Source organism: Typopeltis vanoorti, chromosome 5 (genome assembly GCF_054136105.1).
Source record: "Typopeltis vanoorti isolate ZY-2024b chromosome 5, IOZ_Tvanoo_1.0, whole genome shotgun sequence".
NCBI lineage: Eukaryota > Metazoa > Arthropoda > Arachnida > Uropygi > Thelyphonidae > Typopeltis > Typopeltis vanoorti.
The window spans coordinates 113,375,514-113,400,349 of NC_143553.1; the positions used below are offsets into that span (position 1 = coordinate 113,375,514).

General features: G+C 32.6%; 1 protein-coding gene across 1 annotated transcript in view; it reads right to left on the reverse strand.

The window, feature by feature from the left end:
* The window catches only part of LOC150106737 (uncharacterized), a 47,832-nt gene extending 26,875 nt beyond the window's left edge, over nucleotides 1–20,957 (reverse strand). Inside the window, exons 1-4 of the mRNA XM_090393465.1 lie at nucleotides 20,843–20,957; nucleotides 20,550–20,657; nucleotides 20,255–20,397; nucleotides 19,986–20,091 (exon numbers count right to left, since the gene is read on the reverse strand). Of these exons, the coding sequence (XP_090249591.1) occupies nucleotides 19,986–20,091; nucleotides 20,255–20,397; nucleotides 20,550–20,657; nucleotides 20,843–20,957 (472 nt within the window). The remainder of the gene's footprint in view (nucleotides 1–19,985; nucleotides 20,092–20,254; nucleotides 20,398–20,549; nucleotides 20,658–20,842) is intronic.
* Nucleotides 20,958–24,836: the final 3,879 nt, after the last annotated feature.

Genomic DNA, 24,836 nt, shown 5'->3' on the forward strand with positions numbered 1-24,836 from the left:
TTCCTTCAATATCAGATGACTGAAAATTGATTGAATTTTAAAAATGTACTGAGGTAAATTGGTGATCTCCGTGTTTTATGTGTGGGTGAATGTGCTCGTTTAATAAATGTAAACATATTTGCATTATATGTTAAATAAGAAATTTCGTAGCTTAGTAAGAAATTTAAAGTAGACAATGGCGAAGAATGTAATAAGCAAGGGAGGGGGAAATAATGCAGTTATACAGATTAGATCGCTGAGAAAAGCTAAGTGTAGAACACATATTATATAACGTATAAAATATAGAAATATAGAATATATTTTCACAGCAGAACAAGTTACCGAAAAGGGAGATTATAATAAGTTTCGTGCTAGCAGCACGATATCAGTAATTTTTATAACTCACATACCGAGAGAGCGAGAGAGAGAGAGAGAAAGGAGAAGGGAAGAGACAGTTCCTAGCCATTTATATTTCAACGAAGTAATCGTTCAAATGTTTCAATTTAGATATTTTTCAGAACAAAAATTGGCAAAATTGTTTTTAAGTTTTATTTAAAAAAAAACAAATCTCATTTCTCATTAACAAACGTTTACAATATATTGTTCAATATATCTTTAGTATATTGTTCAATATACAATACACTATTTTTTTGAAATTTTTCACCAATTAAAACTAAACTGAAATCGGTTTTGAAATATAATTCTGATATAAAATGCTATATTCTAATGCTTTCGGCGACTCTATCAAACTGCTTTATTACCTGAATATAAATTCTATTGAAAGGCTTCTCAACAGCGCAAATATATAAACTAAGTTAAAATTCTACATCTATATATGAATATATGTATGTATTTTAAATATATATATATATACATATGTATATATATATATATATATATATATATATATATATATATGTATTTTAATATATATGTGTATTTTAAATTACGACACCTTCAAAATTATATATTTTCTTATATACATGTATATACGATTTTATAATAAGTGATTTGCATTCATGAAATATTATTAGAATATTTCAATAGTGAGGATTTTATGATTCATGAATCTCTTATTTTCCTAATGAGTTGAACAAATCATTTAAAAACGTTAAAAAACTGAAAAGAAAAAGTAAAGTAAACAAATGCAAAGTGATGTATACTCAGTTTATATTAACCTTTACTTCAACAGACATTTAGTAAAATCGAATACATATAACAGGTGTGGTAAGTCTCCAACCACATATTTGAACTATTATGCAATATAGAGTTGAAATAAAGGAATACGTTTGGCTTTTGTTACCACACAGAAATGGAGAGAGAGAGAGAGAGAGAGAGAATGAGTCATCTTTCCTCTTAGGCTTTTCGCCGATATATTTTATTTATTCAACTAGAATAATGTACAATATACTCAAATACAATGTTCATGGACATGTATTAAATATTAAATTAATTTGTTAACTTAACTTTTTAGTGAATATTTTATTTACATTTGGAAACTTAAATTGTTAGAGAGATAATATTAAAATAAATATATAACAGAGCATCTACATGTACATGGGATGTGACATTTTGAAATAGCTACACGTACAGTACAGAATAAAATGAAGCTTTCGTACTGAAGAATTCATTTTGATTTAGTGCGAAATAACATTTTTATAGTTTTTTACTACTGATATTTTTTTTTACAATAACAAGGTTCACTATCATACAAAGCATTTATATATATATATATATATATATATATATATATACAATGAACCATATTATATTTTCTGTACAGCAAAATGATTCAGTATAAAATGCAGGGTATATTATTTTTTTATAAATATACATATTAACTAGCTAAATATTTATCATTGTATTTAAATGCTCGAGCACGAATTTTCGTACAACTCACTGTACAGTACAGTAATACAACATTACTATTCACGAAAATAATACAACACACAATTCACTACACCATTGAATAAATCTAATAACAACATTGGAATAATTTAATATAAATATACAGAACTTTTCTGCATTTTGTGATTGGTGTTTATATTTCAATAGTTTTTGTACACTATGTATTTAATACAGATATTTTATAATATAATTTAATAATAATATTAGAAATCGTATATCAATATGAATATCAAAATTTATTTGTTGATGTATAGCATATCATTATTGTTACATTTTTTTCACAAAAAAATTCAATATTCAAATTACTGATTTCATTAGTTTTTTAATAAATGTATTTGATTATACAGATAGTGTTTCTGCTGTCGTCCTAGAAGCATCTGCAGTGTTTATCCGAAGAAGATGATAGATGTCGGTGTGTTGATGGTTGTGTTTCAGACCCATCACGAGTACTCAAATATAGATTAACTGATTATATGTATATGATTGAAAACATATACATGAAGATGTATTATAAATATATACATCAATACATACATATATGCATATACACCCTATCTATCTATCTATATATATGTGTGTGTGTGTGTGTGTGTGTGTGTGTGTGTGTGTGTGTGTGTGTGTGTGTGTGTGTGTGTCCATTTTGTCTATCCCATCTGTCTCTTAATAAAGCGAAAATTAACATATTACTAAAATATTAAATTAATATTAATATTAATATATATATTAATAAAATAATTAAAAATTAATAAAATAATGCCAATTTAGTCTGAAACAAGGTCTTTTTCCCCTTTATTTAAACAGTTCTTGGTAATTTACTACAGATATGTGACTCTTTATTATACCGTTCTGAAAATAATTTGAGAAGTGTTGTGATGAATCGTAAATAATTTCGGAATATTTTTAGATTTAAATCAGGAAATTATATTTCAAAATTCTAATTTTATAATTTGTTAAATCTCGAAAAGATAGCAGTCTTTCCATTAAACTTTTGGATCGTTCTGCAAATTTTGGTAGTGACCAAAGGTTAAAATAATTATAATTCATAATATCAGTGTTTTCATCGTTAAGAAAGTTTTAAGCTGTCCGAAGTAAATTAGCAATTGACCTATTGCAAGAAAACAATAAATAGTACTTTTGTAGGGAAAGGGGATATGTTAGAAAGATACACTCTTTCACAGTTTAGGGAATGTTCACATATCAATTTTTAAATGGATAGAGCCCTCCTTAATTTTGAAAGTATTTTGAGACAAATTTTAGGTGCCTATTTCCCGCATAACTGCCTTATCTAAATAAAGTACAAATTAATTGCTTATCTCTTGGTCTCGATCTCACACAGATAGATTTTTTTTCTCTAATTATATAAATAATAAATTATAAACATCGGAAATGACATCATTAAAAAAATTAAAAATTATATGTGATGTAACCAGGGCTACTGTGAAAATGTTGGAGAGCACATGGTAAAAGTGAGTTAGAGGTTGGATATATGCTGATATGTGCTTAGAGCTCACACAGATTTCATCAACTCAAAATAAAAATGCGCTCTTAGTTGTTGTTTGCAATATGGATTCTGAAACTTTTTTCCTGATAAATATTTTCATTTAAAAAAGTCAGTTTTCGTTTATGCAGAAACTTTAATTAAATACAGCTTACTGGGTAAAGGGCTGTGACAAAAACGACAGCTTTAGATAGTTGTTATTTATTTTAAGTGACAGAAATCCAGAACTGCCATGTTAAATTCTATAAACGTTGTTGTATTATTGCAATTTTAAAGGAACATCAAGGTACACCATTATTAGTACTTGAGAAGTGAATTTTTCGTTGTGTTAATGACACATTTTTAAAGGTATTCTGCCTGTGTAATAAATAGATAAAAGGTGCATCTCTAAGTATAAGGAATACTAATTTTCTAAAAAGATTCTCTACAGAATTCTGAAAATCACAATATAACTTGTACAAATGAGGTCACTGTCATATTTAGAAAGCAGAAATTTGTTGTTTGCTAAAAATAAATTTTAAAATTTAATTTAATCTGAAGAAACAAAGCACGTTATTATTTCTTTGGAAAATTGGCAAAAAAATGAGTACAGTTTTAATTCGAATGAAAAATGATAGAGATCACTTCAAAACGTATTTAATCGAGTGCTGACATCTATGATCGAAAATAGGAAATTCTCAAAAGTGACATGACGATATTTATTAATAGATTTTATTACAGAAATTTGAAATCCAAAATATTGCATAAATATACATTTTATTCGCAAATATAACAGAATCTTTATCCATAATTTAAAATATACGTTTTTTTTTCCTTTCATTGTGCTGATTGAAAATAATATTTTCCAAAAGTATATTCATTAATATCATTATTAAAATATAAAAGTATTCTATTAAATGATATTTCCGTATGCATTTCTTTGAGTTCAAAATCGAAGCTTTTCAGTGTTTAACTGTTGAACGCATCGAAGTGAATGCTGAAATGCCTTTGAAATATTGCAGCAGTGAACAACAGAATAATTCTTACATACCAGATTTTGAAGCTTAAGATTATTCATACTACCGGCTACTGAATTAGAAACCATTTTGCAGATTACGTAAAGTTACTTACGCAGCCTATATGCAAAATCTTTGATAACGCGTCACAACGTGTTCTAGACTCGTCAGTATTCGTCAATAGTGTTGATCACAATGAGAAAAACAAAGAATCTTTCGAAGTTCGATAAAGGGCTATTGCCCATCTGACTGAAACCACGTTTTTGAATACAACTCAGTTAACTTGTTTCTCAAAAGGTGAGATATCCTTAACAGGATTAACAGGGTGTTTAATCAGTGGAAAAATAATCAGCACTGCGTCAGGAGAGAGAGATTGCGGTTATCTGAGGATTCTACGGATAACGAGAACTTCGTTTATGCAGAGCCATTCACCGAAGCATTTAATGAAGGCTGTTCCCGAGCCCTATCTCACCTATATCAACAATCAGCTGGGAATTAAAAAAGAAGCGGTAATGGCAGTCGCATGCCTATAGGGAAACCACTGACTCCTGTGAAGTAAATAAAAGTTTCTAATTAGTCAGGTATTTAGCAGAAATAATATACGTACATAAATTACGTTTATTATTTAATATATATTATATTAATATATTATGTAATATGGGATGGAATTACCGTATGTATAAGTAGTCATATGGACTGTCCTATAGAAATGAGAAATAAAAATACCATCAAATGATTTTCAATGCTCGAGACTTGCCTCGCATGCTAACTGTAAGTGAGATCCAATATAACAAGAAGAAAAGGCAATCCTGGAAGTAAATTTGAGAGATTTTGTTATCTTTGCATTATTTAAATTGGATACATAAGAGTACACTCTCCTATTTATGCACTAAAAGCAGTGATCTGACATGTTAGAGCACTTAACGTCATATCCATGTTTTAAGCACAGTACTGTTCCTCAGTTCATCTGCTTCAAATACGATTAAGATATAATCGTATTCAAGATATAATAAATAGATAAGACCACACTTGGATTACTGTATGTAGATTTGGTCTCCATGGTTCCAAGGGGATAAAGAAGCTGTGGAAAGGGTGCAAAGAAGTGTTACAAAAATGATATCTGGATTATGGGATTTAGATTATAAGGACAGATGGCGAGTATGTGGATTACAGACTCTACTTAACAAGAAAAAGAAGGGTGATTTGATACAGGTATATAAACTTTTGAATGGGTGTTATACATTTCAAATTATGACATTTTTCGTTATGTGGCAGGCGGAGAGAGAACCCGGGGGTCTTCCATGGAAGTTAAGGTTGTTCTCAGTCAAGAAAGTTGTAAGAGCTAGGTTTTTCTCTGAAGTCGCCTAGACGTGCACTACATGTGGAGTCTCTCTGACTTGCACTACGTGCAGGTGCAAACTTGACTTACTTGTCTCTTTGCTTACTTGGGAAATAGGATTAAAACCAAGTTTTATTTAAAATTGCTTGGTTTCTTTAATATATAATATACCCAAGGTAAAAAACTTTCTACATCTATATCTCATCCTGAGAAGTTTAAATAATAAGGTGAAAGCATCTTCTGGCAACTTGTTTTGGTAAAATTTATAAGCTCTGTATTACTTAAACCTTGGCATTTCTAAAGCCTAACTCCTACTGATGAGTCCTCAATAAAGGTCGAAACTGGTCTGGGTAGTGGCCCTTGCCTTTAATCTATAACATCATACATCTCCGCTAGGGGATGTGTTTTGCATTAAGGGTAAATACCAAAGATAGCGATCACAGCTTTATCCAACTTTACCACGAGTCTCCCAGACTTGCTACGTGCGAAGTCGCCTAGACTTGCATCACGTGTGGAGTCGACCTGACTTGCACTACCTACAGGCGCAAACTTGACCTACTTGTCTGTTTTCTTACTTGGGAAATAGGATTAAAACCTAGTTCTCCAAGACTGGCTATAAATGCATTATTAAAATTTGTATAATGACCAGCCGGATGTTCATTTTAAAGTCGATATCAAAAATTACTCTCTCTCTCTCTCTCTCTCAATCTCAAAGTTTTAAAAATAAAAATTGGCTGGTGACAAGGCCGTACAAACACCCGAGACTCTAGTTGGGGACACGAAACATTAGGGACACTTTAATGGCCCCAAATAATGAGATTTAAAATTGAATAATTAGAAGTATAAATAATTAAAATTGAACCTTAAAAATTATTATTGCTTTCTGTTAAATTTCTATATCACTATAACATATATATAGCTCAAAAAAAGGTGTCGTTTATATCAGAAAAAGGGTGTCCTTGCTTCAAGTCAATATCAGAATAGATCATACGTCCTACTTTTAAAACAAGAATGCAAATACTATTTATAATTATTTATTTATATTTATATTATTTATTTATTTATTTAGATATCGCATCAAAACGCTAATGTATTCATTTATCAAAAGCTTAATTTAACTTGATTTTTCATTTATGAATATAAGGTAATATCGTTTGAAATTTATATTTTTTTCTAAATCTTAAATTGTTGGAAAACATTGATAACAACTTTCTTTAAATGTTTCAGGAATTAATATATTGCACTGTTTTTAGTTTTAATTGACGTTATATATAAATTTTAAAATTCATATATGTATTGTAAATCCCTCATGTATTTTAAATCTCCTTTAAACTTATTGGTCTGAGGCCCTAAATTCTAGCGCTTAATACCTCAAGAAGTGTGTCTGGATGGTGATATTTTTTTTTCTCCTCCAAAAGTCACTGAAATTCTCTTTGCCAACTTTCTGCTATTGAGGTTAAAAATTTCAGTAAGGTTCAGTCACTGAATTCAGCTCTTTTTTTTTTCTTTCCATATTCCAGAATATAATTGTATGGAATTGACAGACAATTATGGAAGAGTAGAAACTGACATTTGTATTCTTCGTGTTAGGTTACAATCACCTATAGTGTGATCTCTTTCTTTCTTTCGCATTTAGGTTATTGTTGTCAAATATTTGTCAATTTCAAAATTATGCTCTAATTAAAACATTCGCATTATTACTTTTCAATGATTGAATAATTATTAATTACTATTTCATATTTGAATATGTAACACAATATACATGCTACAACTTCATAAACGGTAATTATTATGTAAAACGTAAAAATTTTCGAATATATAAATTAAAAATAAGAATCGAATATCCTATAAATAAACAAAACCAAACTGGGACAATTTGTTATTTCATTTTCCAGGTTTGTTGCAACTTAGTTTAGCTTTGTACGCTTTGAAAGAAAAATCAAGTTGGACGGCGCTACACGTCCTTCCACTCATGATATTTGCACATCTCAGTGCTGTGCATGTAGACTTGAATTAATTATTCAACTTCCTCTTCAGTGTATGGTTATTATTTGATTTATTTACGATTCTTTGCTAATCACATAATTTCAATACTTAAGTCTGTTGTCATACAAGCTTGTTTCTACAAAATTGGAAATTTGGTTTTTTTTTTTTTTTCAGGCAGCTGCCTCTTTACTGGTAACGCTGGCACTCAGGGAACAACCAGAACCTCCTTATCCTCCCATCCCAGATATTGAATTTCAGCTGCAGCTTCCAGGATCTTGCTAGTCACAAAGTTTGAGAAAGTTTTAGAACATTAGCATTCGTTCTCATCATAACTTTTCAGACGAACAATTTTATTTTACTTTTTCTGGAATTTTGATTATTAATTCTTAAAGTAAGATTTCGAAAATGATTTTCTTCCTATTTATATAGCTCACAATAAAAGCATGAAATGGCGTATCTAGAAAACTCAGTTTTCTGCTTTGGTATATATAAAATGTTGAAGACGAAGATGAAGAAATGAATCTATTATTTTTTATGTAATCTATATTAGTTCACTTAACTAAATAAGAATATCAATTTTGTTTTAAATTTTTTTTTCTAGAATTTTTCTTTTTAATATAAATTGATTGTTAATGTAAAAATCAAGTAATACAGTACAGTATCAACAACTTGTTCATTGTCAGTCTCTTTTTTCATAATATTACAATTTAAATTCTGTTATTTAAATCAAAATTTCAATAACAATATCACTATTTAAAAGGATAATTTAAAGGAAAATGCAAACGAATTGCAATTTAAAAATAGGATAATGACGTTTAATGAATAATTTTATGCATTTTCATCCCAGGGATAAGAAGCATTCCGCTGTTTAATAGTCAAAGTTATAGGAATATTTTAACATCGATTTTCATTTTCCGAAAATTTAAGTTTTTCGCATGTTCCGCGAAAGCAACAGATGTTGTTAACCGAGATAATAAAAAAGATAAATTTCATGCATCTGTTGTATGTTTCCCTGTGTATTTCGATTTTTTTCCGTCTAAAACTATCACCAAGATATTTCTTTTAGCATTTACCCGTTTATCAAATTAAATAAAAATAGTTTGCATTCGATATCACTTTGTATTTTAAAAATATTTGTGAGAAAATTCAGAACGCTCCTGTCAAATAACCCTCCCTTCGCGTCCCGATGCATATAGTATTTAGTTGCGCACCGATTCATGCTTTATTGGTTCGCTACGTCACCGATGGTGGCACCACTTGTTCACCATATTCTCATTGCTCTGCAATTTGTATTAAGTTGCTCTCCGAAATTTCTCTCCCAGTCGATTTCCTAATTTGTCAGACGTTCATTTCTGGTTTTAAACGCTGTTGGTTGCCATTGTGCAATATCAGAGACGCATTTCTCATCAACAGCTTCACCGTTAACTGAAAACCTAATCAGAGAACTGTTGAATTTGTCAGCATGACATAGGAATATGTCATCACACGAACTAACATAGTATTCTTTCTCATTATTTGTAATCAGTCTTTGTTTGTCTTCATCTGAGCAATTCAGGTGTAGGCTTTTTATGTCCTATTGCTGCTCTGCAGTTGAAGTTGGTCTTTCCATCTTAGTCTTGGATGTCCGCGCTCTCTTCTTCCTGTATTTATATTTCTATGCTACTTTGGGAATCCTTTCTATGTTGTGTAGCCAATTTTGCTGATAATCTTCTATTTTTTAAATGCTCTTTTTATCTAATCGTTTTCTTATTTCTGTGGTTTTCTTTTTATCTAATCTAGTGAGTTCCAGGAGATGTCTTACAAACTTCATCTGTGCTGCTTCTAATCTTTATCTCTTTCTTTGTTTTAGAATCCAGGTTTCACTTCCAAATTTGAGAGATGATTTAGCGGTCTTATTATGTCATCTCAATTGAGTTTCTTTAGTCATTTTTGGTTTCCAAAATTTCTTTTAATTATGCCATTCATTCTATTCTAAATTTGCAGCCTTGCTTCCAATTATGAATCAGTATTGTATTGGGAGATTATATTTCCTAAGTATTTGAATTCTGTAACTTGTTCTATTATTTCTTTGTTAAGCATAATTTTGATATTTTGAATAGTGTTACCACACATTGCCATACCTTTTGTTTTTGTTTCAGAAATTTTCATCTAATTTTTTTTTTGCTATTTAATTTAGATAGTTGAATTATTATTATATTCTAACAATATAACATCCCTGTTTCTTTGTTAATTTATCTTAATGTCTCTGAATTTGAAATTAGTACTTGATCATCTGCATAAAATATTGTATTTAGCTGTTTATTCATTTTTAGTTTTATTCCATTTTGGACAGTTTTTTCCATTCTTTTAGGATTCTGTTTATATAAATGTTGAATAGGATTGGGGATAAGTTGAAACCTTGTCTTACTTATTTATTTATAGTTATAGGTTCTGTAATGTTCAATCTGCAAATTTTTATTTCTCTGTATAGACTTTTTATTGCTTTAATTAATTTAGGAGGTAATTTATCGTCCTGTAATATTTTCCAGAGTAGAATAGAGTAAATTTCTGTTCCTTTTATTCTAAAACCAGACTGTTTTTCATTTAAATAATTTTTTGTATGTTTAATTAGTCTGTTCTTTAAGATGTTTTGGGAAGCGCTGGTCTGGAAGGTTTTAATAGATCCTCAATAGAATGAGGTCTCCTGCGGAAATGGTAGACCTTTTCCCTCCCTGTAACTCAGGATTTTCATCGTTCAAATGAAACCATATCCGACCAGAGATCACCTGCAATTAACTATGAATGATAACATACTAACTTTCTGTCTACCTCTGTGTTTGGGCATGCTCGGGACAATCCACTCTAGTCTTTTGTACACCAACTATAATTTTAACCTTGACAGCCTATTCGAATGCAGGTGCTGTATGGCACCCAATAAAAGGATTTCTCTCAAATAAAAGTAGCATACTACCAAACAGCAACAACATTAAACAAACATCAGCTTACAGGAAGTAAATTAATACAAAAAGTGCAAGACTCCTGTGAGGCAAGTCGAACAGACATCCTGATATCTCATCACTGATCTGCAAATGGGAAACAGATATTAAATATTCACTGACTTTAAATAACAATTTCTGTAATCTTAAATATGGTATATTTACGAGAATGTTATATAATGATGATAAAGAAAAATCGACAAGAGTAAACAAAAAAAAAACATTGCAATAACAATTTTTGTTTTGAGTTTTTAAGATTGTGTGTGTGTGTGTGTGTTAGCTCGATAACATAATAATGCTGAAATCCATCAATTTTTGAAATATGAAATATTTTTATACTTGTACAGTGCAGAATAAAATCTGCAAATGATAAATGATGTTGCATAAAACGGAATAATTTCGATACAGGACCTAGCTATTCATCTTTTGAAGACTAAGATTATCAATAAATCGATTAATTAAAGCCTGCTATGTAGCAATTTCTTCTGGATCTAAAAGAGAGGTTTGAAATTGATTAAATAGATATTTATCTATTTTCTTAATTATTCATATTAGGAGAATGTGAAACTGAATCCATAAATAAAAATAATTAATATGAAAGAATAGTCTTTCTTTGTAAGCTACTGCGAAACTAATTCATTCAGGATCACACAAAGTACTCTATATAATCTCAAATAAAAGAATATCTGATACAATGCTTTAATTTTGCTGCTAATCGTCCAGAATTTCCATGATAATAATTCTCGGGAATCTGCTAACTTAAACAAATACTAATATTTAAAAAAAAAAATCAAACGTGCTTTTTTTTTCTTAAAAGCATCAAGGAAGACACGTGTGATAAGGGGGATTACTTTTCTAGTGGGGTTCTTTCAAATAACAAAGAAAAAGAGTAGCACATAGAAAACCCATACTTTATAAATGTATAATAATTACGCTGCAAATTCACTCTTATATTTAGTTTTATTTAGTATTATGAGAAAAGGCCCCAGTAAGTCGATTATAAAGAGATAAGAAACTTTGTTCATCCTAAAGGTAAGTTTAGAATAATTTAAGCAATCAGTGGACGAAAGTCCACTGATTACTTAAAGGATCGTAACGCTCCACTGAATTGAGACGGTCACTACCATTGCTTCCCCCAACAACGTATACCAAGTTATTTATGGTAGAAGCTCCTGGATTCATTCTGGACTCGCTCATTTCAGAAATGAAGTTCCACTATTGAAGGAAACAATACATGCAGTGAATTATTAAATGCACGTTGAAACAAGTAATGTGTTTGTTGTCAGTAGTTTAAACTGTCATACTCAGAACTAAAACGAACTATTTGAGCACTGTTTGTTGAATAAAAATCTCATTCCCCCTCATATTTATACTGAATTTGGTACATTTCGGCATTCTATAATGTAACATCTTGAATTAGGGCTTGGTTGTCCTACCTCAGTGCAGCCCTTTTCTGACTGTTCTGATATTACGCCGATTGACTCAAATGTGTCACTATAAAAATTATAAGAAACATTTATTAAATCCACTCTCTGAAAGATGGGCTCAGCATAGTATTATGATAAATAGTGAGTGGTGATACGGCTGTAAAAAAAAATCATATTGCAATCATTACACAGATTTTTGAAAGTCTCATCATTATGCAATATTCTACTTTTCTAAATGTAAGAAATTTCAGTTGAAATCCTGGACACACACACACACACACACACACACACACACACACACACACACACACAAGCGCAAACTTCTTTCTTTTCAGTCATCCCTGCAAATTTCTTTTCCCTGAACCCTAAGAATAACGCAATCTTTATATGCATGAAGAAAATGGTATGTGTAGAATAGTCAACGGATTCTTTTAAAAAATTCTTTTAAATTTAAATTTCTGCGTACATTGCCTGGTCGGTTTGGTTCGAAACTAACTGCAAAAGTATATATTGTTCAATTCACTCTCATTCTTTATTGCTTGAAGTTAATTTTTAAATATAAAAAAACGATAATGTTTGTTATTGTATATTGTATTGTTTCTTTCGATTATATGTACATTGTCCTATTATTATGTTTTTAATGCATTTTTTTTCTTCTTCTTTAATGATTGCTGACCTTTTTATGCGCTCTTTCCTAGCCACTAAGAAAAAGTTTCAAAAATTGCTAACGTATGATATGTATTTAACTGTATAAAACAATAAAAAATAAAAACTTCCTTCAAAACCAATTCGTTTAGCATTTGTGCCTCTCATACTGTTGAGTGCTGCAACGACCACTTTACACGCGATTTGGAAATTTTGATGTGTACCTGCTTTTTGATAGAAATCATCAATTATAAACTGCCGCCAGCTGATTCGTCTGAATTTGAGATTTTAATATTCAGAAATGGTGTTCGTCCTTAGGTTTTGGACAACAGTGTATCTGAAGGTTACCACACTATTTTTTTTGCCACTGTGAACAAACCATTCTCCTAAGTATAAGCAAATATTTAACTGCTTGTAGTTATAAAATGCGGCAAATCGGATATTATTTCTAATACCAAGTGTAATAGGAGTGATGGAATTACGATAATACTGATAATACTGTTACATGAAACTGGATGGCAATTTATTTTTTTATCGAAAACAACATAGTACTGTCACAAAATGTATCCATATCAGTACAAACAATATTCAACAGATGTCACTCCTGTCAGCAGGACGGACTTCTTTGCAAAATGTGCCGAGAGCTCACTTAATGAAAAACAAACGCACAGCTGTTTCAGGCAATTAAAGAAGGACAGACATATATTGCTGCTGTATCTGTAACGTAATTTATGCAGGGGCCATACTTTATGCTTTCTTTAGGCTATAAACAGCATAAATAAAAATAAATAAAAAAAAATTCATGTTCAGTTTCTACAGATTGCGTTTGCTACCGTCCACGTATGGTACAGATTTCCAACATATTAATATAGAAAACATTAAAAATATACCCATATTTTAAACACAAAATATAAGAAGGTTAAATTTTCAAAAATTTACTAGCGAGCCTGTGACCTTCAACATCGGAATTACCTTAATTTACATTAATTAGAAATTTCTTATAGTTGGGTTTTAATATTTGAATGCATTCATAATATCCCCCCCCAATATTAATATCAATCATAAATTCTTTAACTTTATCTTTAGTCTATGGTTGTATGCCTCTCCTTGGCGTTGTCATTCAGAGCTTTAAATTGCCTTACACACGTACATTCATTCAAGGGCCAGTACAGATACATGGAACGACTTGACGGATATGTGTAATTATGCAGCATATTATTATTGTAATGTGTACCTGCGCATGTTGTGACACACTGTATTTGAATTTTTATCAGTATAGTGGCATAAAGTGGCTCTTATATTTAAAACTGTCTTATATCTGTTATATATGGATATTCTAACTTAAGGTAAGATGGTTTGAACTATTGCCCATATGTTAGCATAAAATGCGTGTAATATTCTTTCTGTTATTATTGTTGAAAGTCGATTGTGTTGTGGTAGGGATAGTTTCGGGCTCATCTCTCTCTCTCTCTCTCTCTCTCTCTCTCTCTCCACAGATTCTCTTTTATTTGTGATCATGAGTTCTTTCTGCGAAAATCACACATGGGCTGTTACTATAACAAATTATTTTTCCAGGGAGAGAGAGAGAGAGAGAGCGAATTGCAATTAATTTTCTCTGTTCTAGACTAATAACGATATGTCATAAAGAAAAAAACTTTTCTGTTGGATTAATATAATTTTAAAAGTAATTATCCTGATAAAGGAAAATTTATGAAAGTATTTAAAAAAAAGAAAAAGAAAATAAATAGGGCTAAAAAAAAAGTAGACTGCTCAAGCAACCAACCAAGGGCAAAACATGTGGTTATTTTGCGCTTGCCACATTTCTTTCTAATACAATTTATGATTAGCAACGAAAGCAAGAAACACAGTGACGATCATTTATGGTTTAAATAGTGCAACGACAGCAAAGATAATACTGTTCCATCTCAAACGTACACAAGATTAGTACACAATCTGAAACATCCATGTCTGCAGCGTGATTCCAACCAGCGACCTGTGGTTGGAAAACGTGTTCGCTAACACTCGGCCAACTAGGCCGTTATAAAACACTGAATTGTGATAATTTATGTTTAACATATAAAAGAAACCTCTTTTTTTTATTAGCCTTGTTTCAAATATTTTGTTCTTATTAAATGAATAGAGTTCAAATGATGTGTTTACCTCATTACGTAAAGAGTTTATGACAGTTTGTTGTAAATTTACTGAGTTTTTTTATGGATGGGAAGAATGCACAGTACAATATTTCAGGCTATTAATAAATTATTGATATTATAATAATTAATTTATAAAATAATTAAAATATTTAAAACTGTCTTGTATTTATATTTTTTTTCGGCTAACGAGCAACCCGCTCCGATAACTACAGCAAGACTGCATACTTATTTATAATTCCGCATTTGTTTAACTGACTTTGCAGTTGTTTAGTAACAAGTTTTCCTATTGAGTTTCGCGTTCTGTTTCACTCTGGGATCGGTGTTTTCTTTAGCCATTAATGGCTAATAAAATAACGAACAAGAAGAAACCGTTTGTAGACATTTGTAACCAGCTTCCTATTTAACTTCTTAATAGTGTGTTGGGATATCGTGAACCTACAGAAGAGCTTAAATCACTGCAATGATCAAAACATAATGATTCCATGACTTCGTGTTATTGTTGTTGCCATATCTTTTCTTTCTTGCCTCTAAAATAACAGGAACTGGGAGTCATCATCCGGAATATTAGCCTAGTTTTTACGCGCTCCGCAACCATATGATTGGAAATGAAGTGTCCTTCCGATTCTCGTCGCTGACGTGAGGAGCTAAGGATCTTTCTCGGACATAGCCAAATTAGTCGGTCTTGGGGGTGGACCGCAGAGTTTTTCTCTCCGGTTTATCTGGGGTTTTTCCTCCCCCAAATCAGGCAAACCGGTCTTAAAAAAACATAGCGCTTTACAGACAATTACACATGGTTAAGAATGGAGGTAACGACCACACCTCGTAGTGAGTTATGAAAACCAAAATTGGGAGACCAAGGTCCTACATGGGGCTGTACAGCCAAAGAAGAAGAAGAACTGGGAGTCATCATCCCACGAGACCTTTTGACAGTTCTCAGGTATCCAATGCTGATATTTCTTGGTTCGCATTTACCATAACTGCTTGCTTTCTTTGGACATGAGAGGAACACTTAAAGCTTATTTGCTGGTATATATGTCATTCGCCATAATTCTTGACGCATGGTGCATTCAACTTATTTGCAGTCTGTTTTGATACTGCTTAGATATTTGACAAAATGATGGCTTAGTCAAACAGCTGCTTTTTGCATCAAGTTTAGCACTTCTAATGAGGGATTAGGTATATATATTTTTTGACTGTAAATCAGTGAGTTTGCTCACGAGCCCGGTTTGCCTGTTCTGGTAAAAAAACGCTCTACCACCGTATGAGACGGCTAACTTAGTTTTAGACGAAAGAGACAAGATAAAGGTTAATCACATCAGGGTCGGAATTGATTCCAGGTCTTTCCGATCAATCGGTATCGTCTATGCCAACTGAACTACGGGGGCTCTAATATATAGTTATACATAAGATATTCTCATTTTCAGGAAATTTCCAAATTTAGCAAAAATACATAAAGATGATATTCTTTCCTTGCTTTTTAAAAGGAGTTTTTCTGTTTAGAACCACCATTTCTGAAATTTCATCTATCGCCACTGTTTTGTTCTCTTCTCGTATCTTCTTATTTCACAGTTCTTATTAACCGAACATTAAATGCATGTGTTATCAGTACTTGAGACTGCGCAACAAGACGTTAAGAGACAATATCCGTACACTGCCAACAACTAGAACACAGAGCAGTTCACTCATTGCGGAATAGCTACGTTTACCAGTAACACAATCAAATACAGTCGGTGTAGTTCAGTCGGTATAAACGTTCGATTCCCGTCTATGACGGGAGGAACTGCTATTTGGTACATTTCGGCTGAAACTGAGATTAGCCCATCTCATGTAGAAATTGTTTTTTTTTTTTTTCTTTTTCCGGAAAACTCAGGTTTATCGTTCCCAAGAACAGGCAAACCGTTCACGTGAACATACGCATTAACAGCCATAGAACACACCGGGAGTCATACGGCTAACCAGTTTATCCTTAGGACAGGTATGGTTTGGAAGGGCTAAGGCCTAGTGGACTGTTACCGGCCACTAGTCCTAATATGTAAAAAAAAGAAGTAGAAGAATCAGCCAACCGAAACAAACTCCTCATTCAATTTTGTTTATTCTAATATGGTTGCAATAAAAATTTCAACGATTCAATCTCCTGATATTTCTTCAAATCTGCGAACTAAATGTTATTATCAATCAAACACTTTTGGCCGTAAAGTGTAGTTAGTCTTGCTAGTTTTTTGTGTCGATTATTCTTCAGAGACATTTAATTTAAACTACATTGAACAGAAATTTCATTCTGATCAGATAGTTCGAAAATATCATAACGATCTTTATATACGTTTTATTTTATTCCAAGAGATGCTCTTGTATTCTGCAGGTGCTGACTCAGTTAAGGTCCTTGATAATGGGACCAGCCTTTAGCCCACCTAAAGTCTTCTTATATTAACTGGTTATAGAAGAAGAAGATAGTTCTAACTTCACGATTCTGCACAGCCACAGAGGTAGGATCAGCCAGTAAGTGATGGAACCCTGAGCCCGCTGACCTTCAACTCGCATGGAAATATGCAGTAGGGAGTGTCAGGCGGCAGTCGGAGCCATGATCTCTCAGCTGATCGGATGGCTCTGTCCATTCGAGACAGTACTGAGATATATGTCCTACCAAACACGAATTTGTTGTAAAAGCGACGTAGAAAATAGTGGGAGAGGAGAAACAGTCTTTGCTGGGGCTTCAGAGGCGCTTTTCTCAAAGAAGCGATCCTAGCTTCTAGGACAGAAGACCTTCCCTTTGGTGTGACATATTACTGAGGTATCTTCACTCTTACAGGATGGTCAAAGCATGCAACGGCCTCCCATGCAAGGAAAACTCTACAGTCTCAACCTTCAGCTTCTTGTCACGTCCAAAGGGGACAAGAGCTGAAGTGCAGGATTTCTCTACATTAATAGAAATGCATCGAATATCGAAAACGTCAACTGCCTGGTCAAGGAGTTCCTGCAACCCTATCTTAGTAGAGGCTACGAGAATAAGGTCGTTCCCAAAGGCCATAGCATTAAAGGAAGATGCGCATAGAGAGTAGCATCAAAAGCCTCTTTAAACCTTGCAGACTCAGATCCCACTTATACCACTTTTTGATATCTGTCAGTCATCCATCCTCTTATTCATGCTAATATTGAATAACCCACACCCATTTTCTCCAATTTATGCAACAGTCTACCCTGCTGTATTCTGACAAAAGCCTTAGCAAAATCCCAAAGTGTCATGGTGTATCAAATTCCCTTGTCTAATTCAATTGTAATATTGTTATAGAATGTCAGCAAGTTGCTAAGACATGTCCTTCCTTCAGTAAACCTATGTTGTTTATTGCAAAGTAGAGATTCACTGTCAACCATTTCTGAATGCGAACCTTAACCAATTTTTCCAAAATTTTCACCTCACTCCTAAGATACTGATTGGTCGATAGTTGGAAACATCGGTCTTTGCACCAGCCTTGTGCAATAGAATTACCATACATTCCTGAGGAATCTTCCCTGTTCTGAGACTCATATTAAACTGCCTGGTAAAAGGAATGGCCAGTTCAGCTGAACATTCTTTTAGCACAAGTGCTGATATTCCATCAGTCCCAGTTGCTGAATTGTTATTTAATTTTTTGCACAGCCCTAAAACCTCGGCCTCACACACTTGCGTTTCTTCATCCACTAAAGAGGTAGCAGTGAGCTCAATGTTGTGTTCATCAGGTTGATAGCTTTTAACAAAATGAGTTGTTGGAGTTGTTCTTTCATATTAATTCTTTCTTTTACTTGCAGCATATCCATAGAAATCTTATGGATTGTCTTTAGCACGCAGAGTCACTTTTTTTTTCAGGCTCACACTTTGCTTTCCGTACAACATGTGACTATTCCAGCCTGCTGGAATAGTCACATGTTGTACCGAAAGTTGTACCGTTATAAGCCTGTCCGTTGTATCGTTATAAGCCTGCTGCTTATAACGTTCCTAACGGACGTCATCCTTATGCAAACGATGTTCCTTCCACATTGTCCTTTTCTTCGAATTTCTTGTTTAATAAGATTACAAATCCATTTGATTACTACTCTATTTATTCTTCAAACTCTTTTGATAATTTCTTGTTCTGTATTTTCGGCATATAACATTTTCTGAATGGAACATTCATAAACTTTGCAGACATTTGATGGATGCGAACCGGACGAACATAAACCCGAAATCGTTCTCTCTCCTCGTCAACATTTCTATGACAAAGCTCATTCGCGTCATTAACACTGTTAAATAACATTGTCACACTGACACTCACATTCACACAATTCCTCTCTTTATAATTTAGTTTCCCTGCTTCTCTGTGTTAGGTTTCATACCAGTTATTCGTTTTTACTGACTTCTAATAACAAACGCATTCAGGTGTAAGCCGTCTCTTCAATAAGCAAATTATTGACTCATCTAGTGAATAAAAATCTCAACTCTCATACATATCCATGCTACAGTTATATTAGAACCTTTTGTTTCTTTAATCCAGAACTACAGATATCGTCTGAAGAAGAAATTATCCTTGAGCATAAATAAAATATGGCAAGGGGAAACTATAATATATGCCTTCCGACAAGTCATAACAACTCAGAGAAAACCATAAAAATGGAATCATTTTGACGATTTACGGATAAAAAGATGAAAAGAACACGAAACAAATATATTTATATTAAATATTTCATTGGTATTTATTTGATTACATTAATTTGATACTTGGTTTAGTTTACAATTCTTAAGAAGTAATTATTTCTTCGCCTTCAAGATGGCATCACTTTCTGCTCACAGTGATTTGAGTTTGACTTTGGAAGTATCAAGCGATGTGTAGGACGCGCTGTGAAACATCTGCATATTGAAGTAGAATCAGTACCGATAGTACTCTTAATAATATTCGGTACTGTCTGAAAAACAAAAGAGAGAAATATATCTGTGAATGTCTGATCACCTTTAATGTACTGAATTTTCTTCAATTATGTCAGTTCCAGACTTTACATTCCAAGTAATAAAAAAGAGTGTCCCTTAATATACGATATTGTAAGAACAATCACTTTAAACTACATTACTTACTGGATCCAAGGCAAATGAGAGGAAACAAATAGACATTCAGAAGTGTGGTCAAAATCGGTAGGAATAATCTCATGATTTGTACTTGCAGTTTAATTGTAACGGATCCCTGAAAAAAAAAAGATAGAAATAACAGTAGGCTTTCGTAAAGTATATCAAGATGTTATTCATCAGAAATTTAATCCGAAAATATTTCTTCAAATGTCTCATTCAGAAATGTAAGTCAATTACTGTTTGAAAGAGCCCAAAGCTACACTTTATTCAATACTCACCGAACAGTCTGAGGGAATTTGTATTTTGGCTGAAACCGAACAGTTACATTTCAAGCAAACATTGGCCTCTCCAACTACCAAGGGGCCAATTAATAGCTTTGCTTTCAACAGATAAGAAATGTCAATGGGAAGGCCAATAGGAACTGAAAGAAAACAAAATTTCTTCGTAGTAGAGGTTTTCAACAAAAACAAAGTAATAAAATCTATTTATTTTGTTGTTTTCTATGCTTATAAAATCTGACTTTCTACGAATAAATTACACGATGAAGTTAATAAATAAGGATATCAAACTTACCTAATCGAATGCAGAGATCCACGAGAGTCCCTGGAATCACTTGACATGGCGACAAAAGATTTAGTAGGCAGTTATCAAGGGTGACATCTCCAAGTTGTAAGTTAAGATCTTACATGAAAAAAATATTAAAAAAGTTCAAATGCACGATATTGTACAGTGATTAAGCAATGAATAAATACTACTTAGTTTTCAAAGTAAATGACATTTTCTTCTCCCATCCAGTCCGCAGCGAATGATTTATCGTACCCCAAAAATAGATAAATTAAAATTAAATTAATTACCAAAATACTTACTCTGGGATCGATTCCCCACGACAAGAAACGTCATCATTAGCAACGCTGAAACTGCAACTCTATTCATGGTAGACGACGCTGAATTTAATGATCTGTAAATACTTGAAGTACGCATTTTATAGTAAATTCAGGCTGAACATTAACCAATGAAATGTATATGTTAATATTGCATATAGTTCTCAGTTTACGTGTTTCATAATTTACTAGTAAAGGTTTGGAAATGCATCAGCACCCAGAATCAAAGAAATTTGCGACACGACGCAGGTGGATAACATGTATGACTTTCAGATAACATACGTATCCGAATTATACTTTCCTAATGATATACACGTGTTAGGTTCGTGTCGTAAGAAACTGATTTCATACTTTTCCAACATATCACGCAGCATTGAAAAATATGGAATGTTGTAACTAAACCGGGGCTATTGTACATTGTGCGTATAATAAGATATATATAATTTTATTCGTTTTATATGTATATTATAATGTATATAATTAAACATTTAACTTGACCAATCACTGAATTTCACTCTTAAAAGTTTAAAACTTGACCATAGCACTTATAAGAACATAACTTTAAATATCGGATTTGCCTTAGTATGGAACTTCTTAAAAAACACGAACTCTGCCAAGAAACTCGTAATCTCCTATTGCTTTGATTAAACTTTCAATGACCTGACAACTGTGTCGGATTATTGGTTATCACGAAACTAAAAACCTTAGTGTCTTATAAATTTAAAAGTTGTCGAAAAAAGTTGTATTCTTCGTAAGAAAACTCTTGACCATTACGTAAGGTATGACAGCTAAAGAAAAAGAATAGATGGCTTTAACCAGATGGTTTCAATTTGACTTCTAGTGACGGCATATCGAGTTCATCTATTACGAAGTAAGTCATCTTCATAATAGTAACTAATATTAGACGAAGAAAATTATTCATCTGTCAATAATACATTATCTTGCGTAATAATGGTGTTCGCATCTGTTGGCATGGGAAATAAACAGGACATCTTTTTCTATGAAATATTCTATGCAGCAACTTACTGACAGCTGTCTCTCACTATTAGTCCGAATCAGAATTAAAAATGAACAAATATACTGTTTTTTATGCTAAGCATTTATGCTTAGTAATTTACATTTTTTATCATCATCATCATCATCATCAAATTCCTGACATGTACCCTCAAAGGTGTGTACAGAATATGATAGTACTACATGAAAAATTTACACCATTACTAATTTCCTATCTGCAAGTTTCCTCCAAATCAATCTGCTACCTGTCAAGCCTCCAACAATATCAGATCTTATTTCTGTCTTCTAGAGAATTCTATTTCTATTTAAGTGACCATACCACCTGAGATTACTTTTGCTAACACATTCCTGGATGCTGCAATGTCAAGTTCTTTCCTAATGTCCTCGTTTTTAATATGATAATGCCATTGATGCCACAGGAAGATTCACGCCTCTAATCTTTCTCAGGACTCTACTATCTGCAGTCTCTAGTCTTTGGTCAAGTGTTTTACTTCTGATTCAGCGCTCAGATCCATACATTAAAACTGGTTTGAACATAGTCTTGTAAACAGTTAGTATAGTGTTTCGACGAATTTCTCTCTTATTCCATATATTTGACTTCCTACCATACCAGCTTTGTTGATTTTGTTGTCTATTTCCATATTTAATTTAACATCTTCACTAAACATCATGCATAAGGAGTTGAATTGTTATACTTGTTATATAGGTTGTCCATTCACAGTGCAGTTGATATTTTCAATGCTTCTGCCAGTTTTCATTATCTTTGTGTTGTTGTTGTTGTTCTTCTTCATACCATATCTATTACAATAGTTATTCAAATTAGTCAGGGAATCTTGCAGATTTGCAGCGGAATTATTTAGAAGTATAACATCATCTGCAATAAAGCCAAGCGCTGATATTAGCATCGTAAATTTTGATATTAGGTTTAATACCACTTTTCTTCATAGTGTGATCCATATAGATAAAGAATAACAGAGGGAATAATGTACACCAGATTTAACATTAAACCATCTTCTTGTACTTCCTTCAATTCTAACTGAAGACTTACAACTCAAATGAAGACTGAGAATCGCTTGATATAATGCCCTACTTACACCATACAACTGTAGCGTTTTCAATAGCTTCTCTCTTGGCTCCTTGTCCTATACTTTTTTTTCAAGATCTACAAAACTTAAATACAGATCTCTCTTATATTCCCATGATTTCTCAACTATTTGTCATAAACTGAAAATATGATCCTGACAGCCTCTATTTGGCCTAAATTCAACTTGCTTTCATCAAGCTTCTCTTCCACAATCCTTCTCAACCGTTTCTCAATTATACTTACCTAAATATTATCAGGAACTCATCAGAGAAAACCCCTGTAATTCTCACATTCAGTTTTATTTCTCTTTTTATATATGAGTAATATGAGAACTCTACTCCAATCATCTGGAATTCGTCCCTCTCTCCAGGCCTTCTGAACTATGCAGTGCAACCCCTGTCAGACGTTCATACTTCCATACTTGAGCATTTTTGGTCGAATATCATCTATTCCTGCTGCCTTTCCGCATTTCAGGCTTTTGATGGCTTTTTCTAGTTTAACTATGGATATGTATTCTTGATTTAATAGTATGTCTTTTGGGTGTTTTTTACTACGTTGCTGTCATCACTGCTCGTTTCATTTAGCAATTGTTCGAAGTAATTACTCAGTTCATCAACGATATCTTTTTCACCAGTTTTCATGGCACCTTTGTCATCTCTAATATCTTTCAGCACTCTTTCCTCCATTTCGTAGCTTCTCCAAAACCTCCAGAATATCTTGCAACCATCTTGATATTTATTTTCTGTGTTCTTACCAAAATCTTCTCATTACTTTTGTTTAGTTTCTATTCCTTCACTGCCAGTTTAACCTCCTGTGTCCACCATGGAGTTCTGATTTTTCTATCCTTTCAGACAACCTCACCATATGCTTCTCTGGCTAAATGAATCAATGTTTCCTTCAGAGTTTTCCATTGAATCTCCAAAGTTTGGTTCCTGTTCTCAAACTCTTTCATTTCTTTCTTCAATAATGTTTGTGCATTTTAGTCTGCAGTTCACATCTAAGAGCTGCTCAACTTTTATTCGCTTTGAAACATTCTTACATGTTATTCTTTTCAATAGGAAATTCAATTTTATCCTTTTCTCCTGCACACAAAATGGTGATCACTCCTAATTTGAAATCCTCTGTACACCCTAGTGTCCTACAACACAGGGGAGCGTCATACCAACGATAACATAGTCAATGAGACTTTTCTTATTCCTTGCCTCTTCTCTCCATTTGAATTTGTGCATATTTTTATGATGGAACATTGTGTTATTAATAACCAGTCCATGTCCTGAGAAGAAATCCAACAGGTATTTGCCATTATTATTAGCTTTGCTCTTTTCTCTAAATTGTTCCAAAATATTATTATGCCTGACAGTCATTTCCTACTTTGCTATTTAGATCCCCAATAACGACCAACTTTTCATTTTTCATTATATCAATTGCTTTCTCCAAAACCTTAAAATATTCCTCGACTTTTGCCTTAGTAGAACGTTTCTGTGGGACCATAGGCACAAATAAGTATCATTTTCCAGTTATCCATTCTGATATTTGCCCACATCACTCTATTTGAAATTGCCTGCCATTCAAGACGATTAGCCTCATATTTAGTGTCGAGTGTTATGGCTACGCCTTCTTTTACTTAATTGTGATTTCCTGAGTATAACATTTTCTATTTAATGCTCAGAAAGATCTTACTAGTTTTTGCCTTTTTTGTTTCTGTACATGTCGATCTGGTACTTATCAAATTCCTCAGTTAGCTCCATTTCTTTTCCATTCAGTCTTCTTATGTTGATAATACAAATCTTGAACTCTGGTGATGTTGAGTTGGAGTTTGTTTTAGGATTTGTTCCAATAGATGACTTTTCGCTCTTCGCCTGGAACCAGGGCGAAAACAAC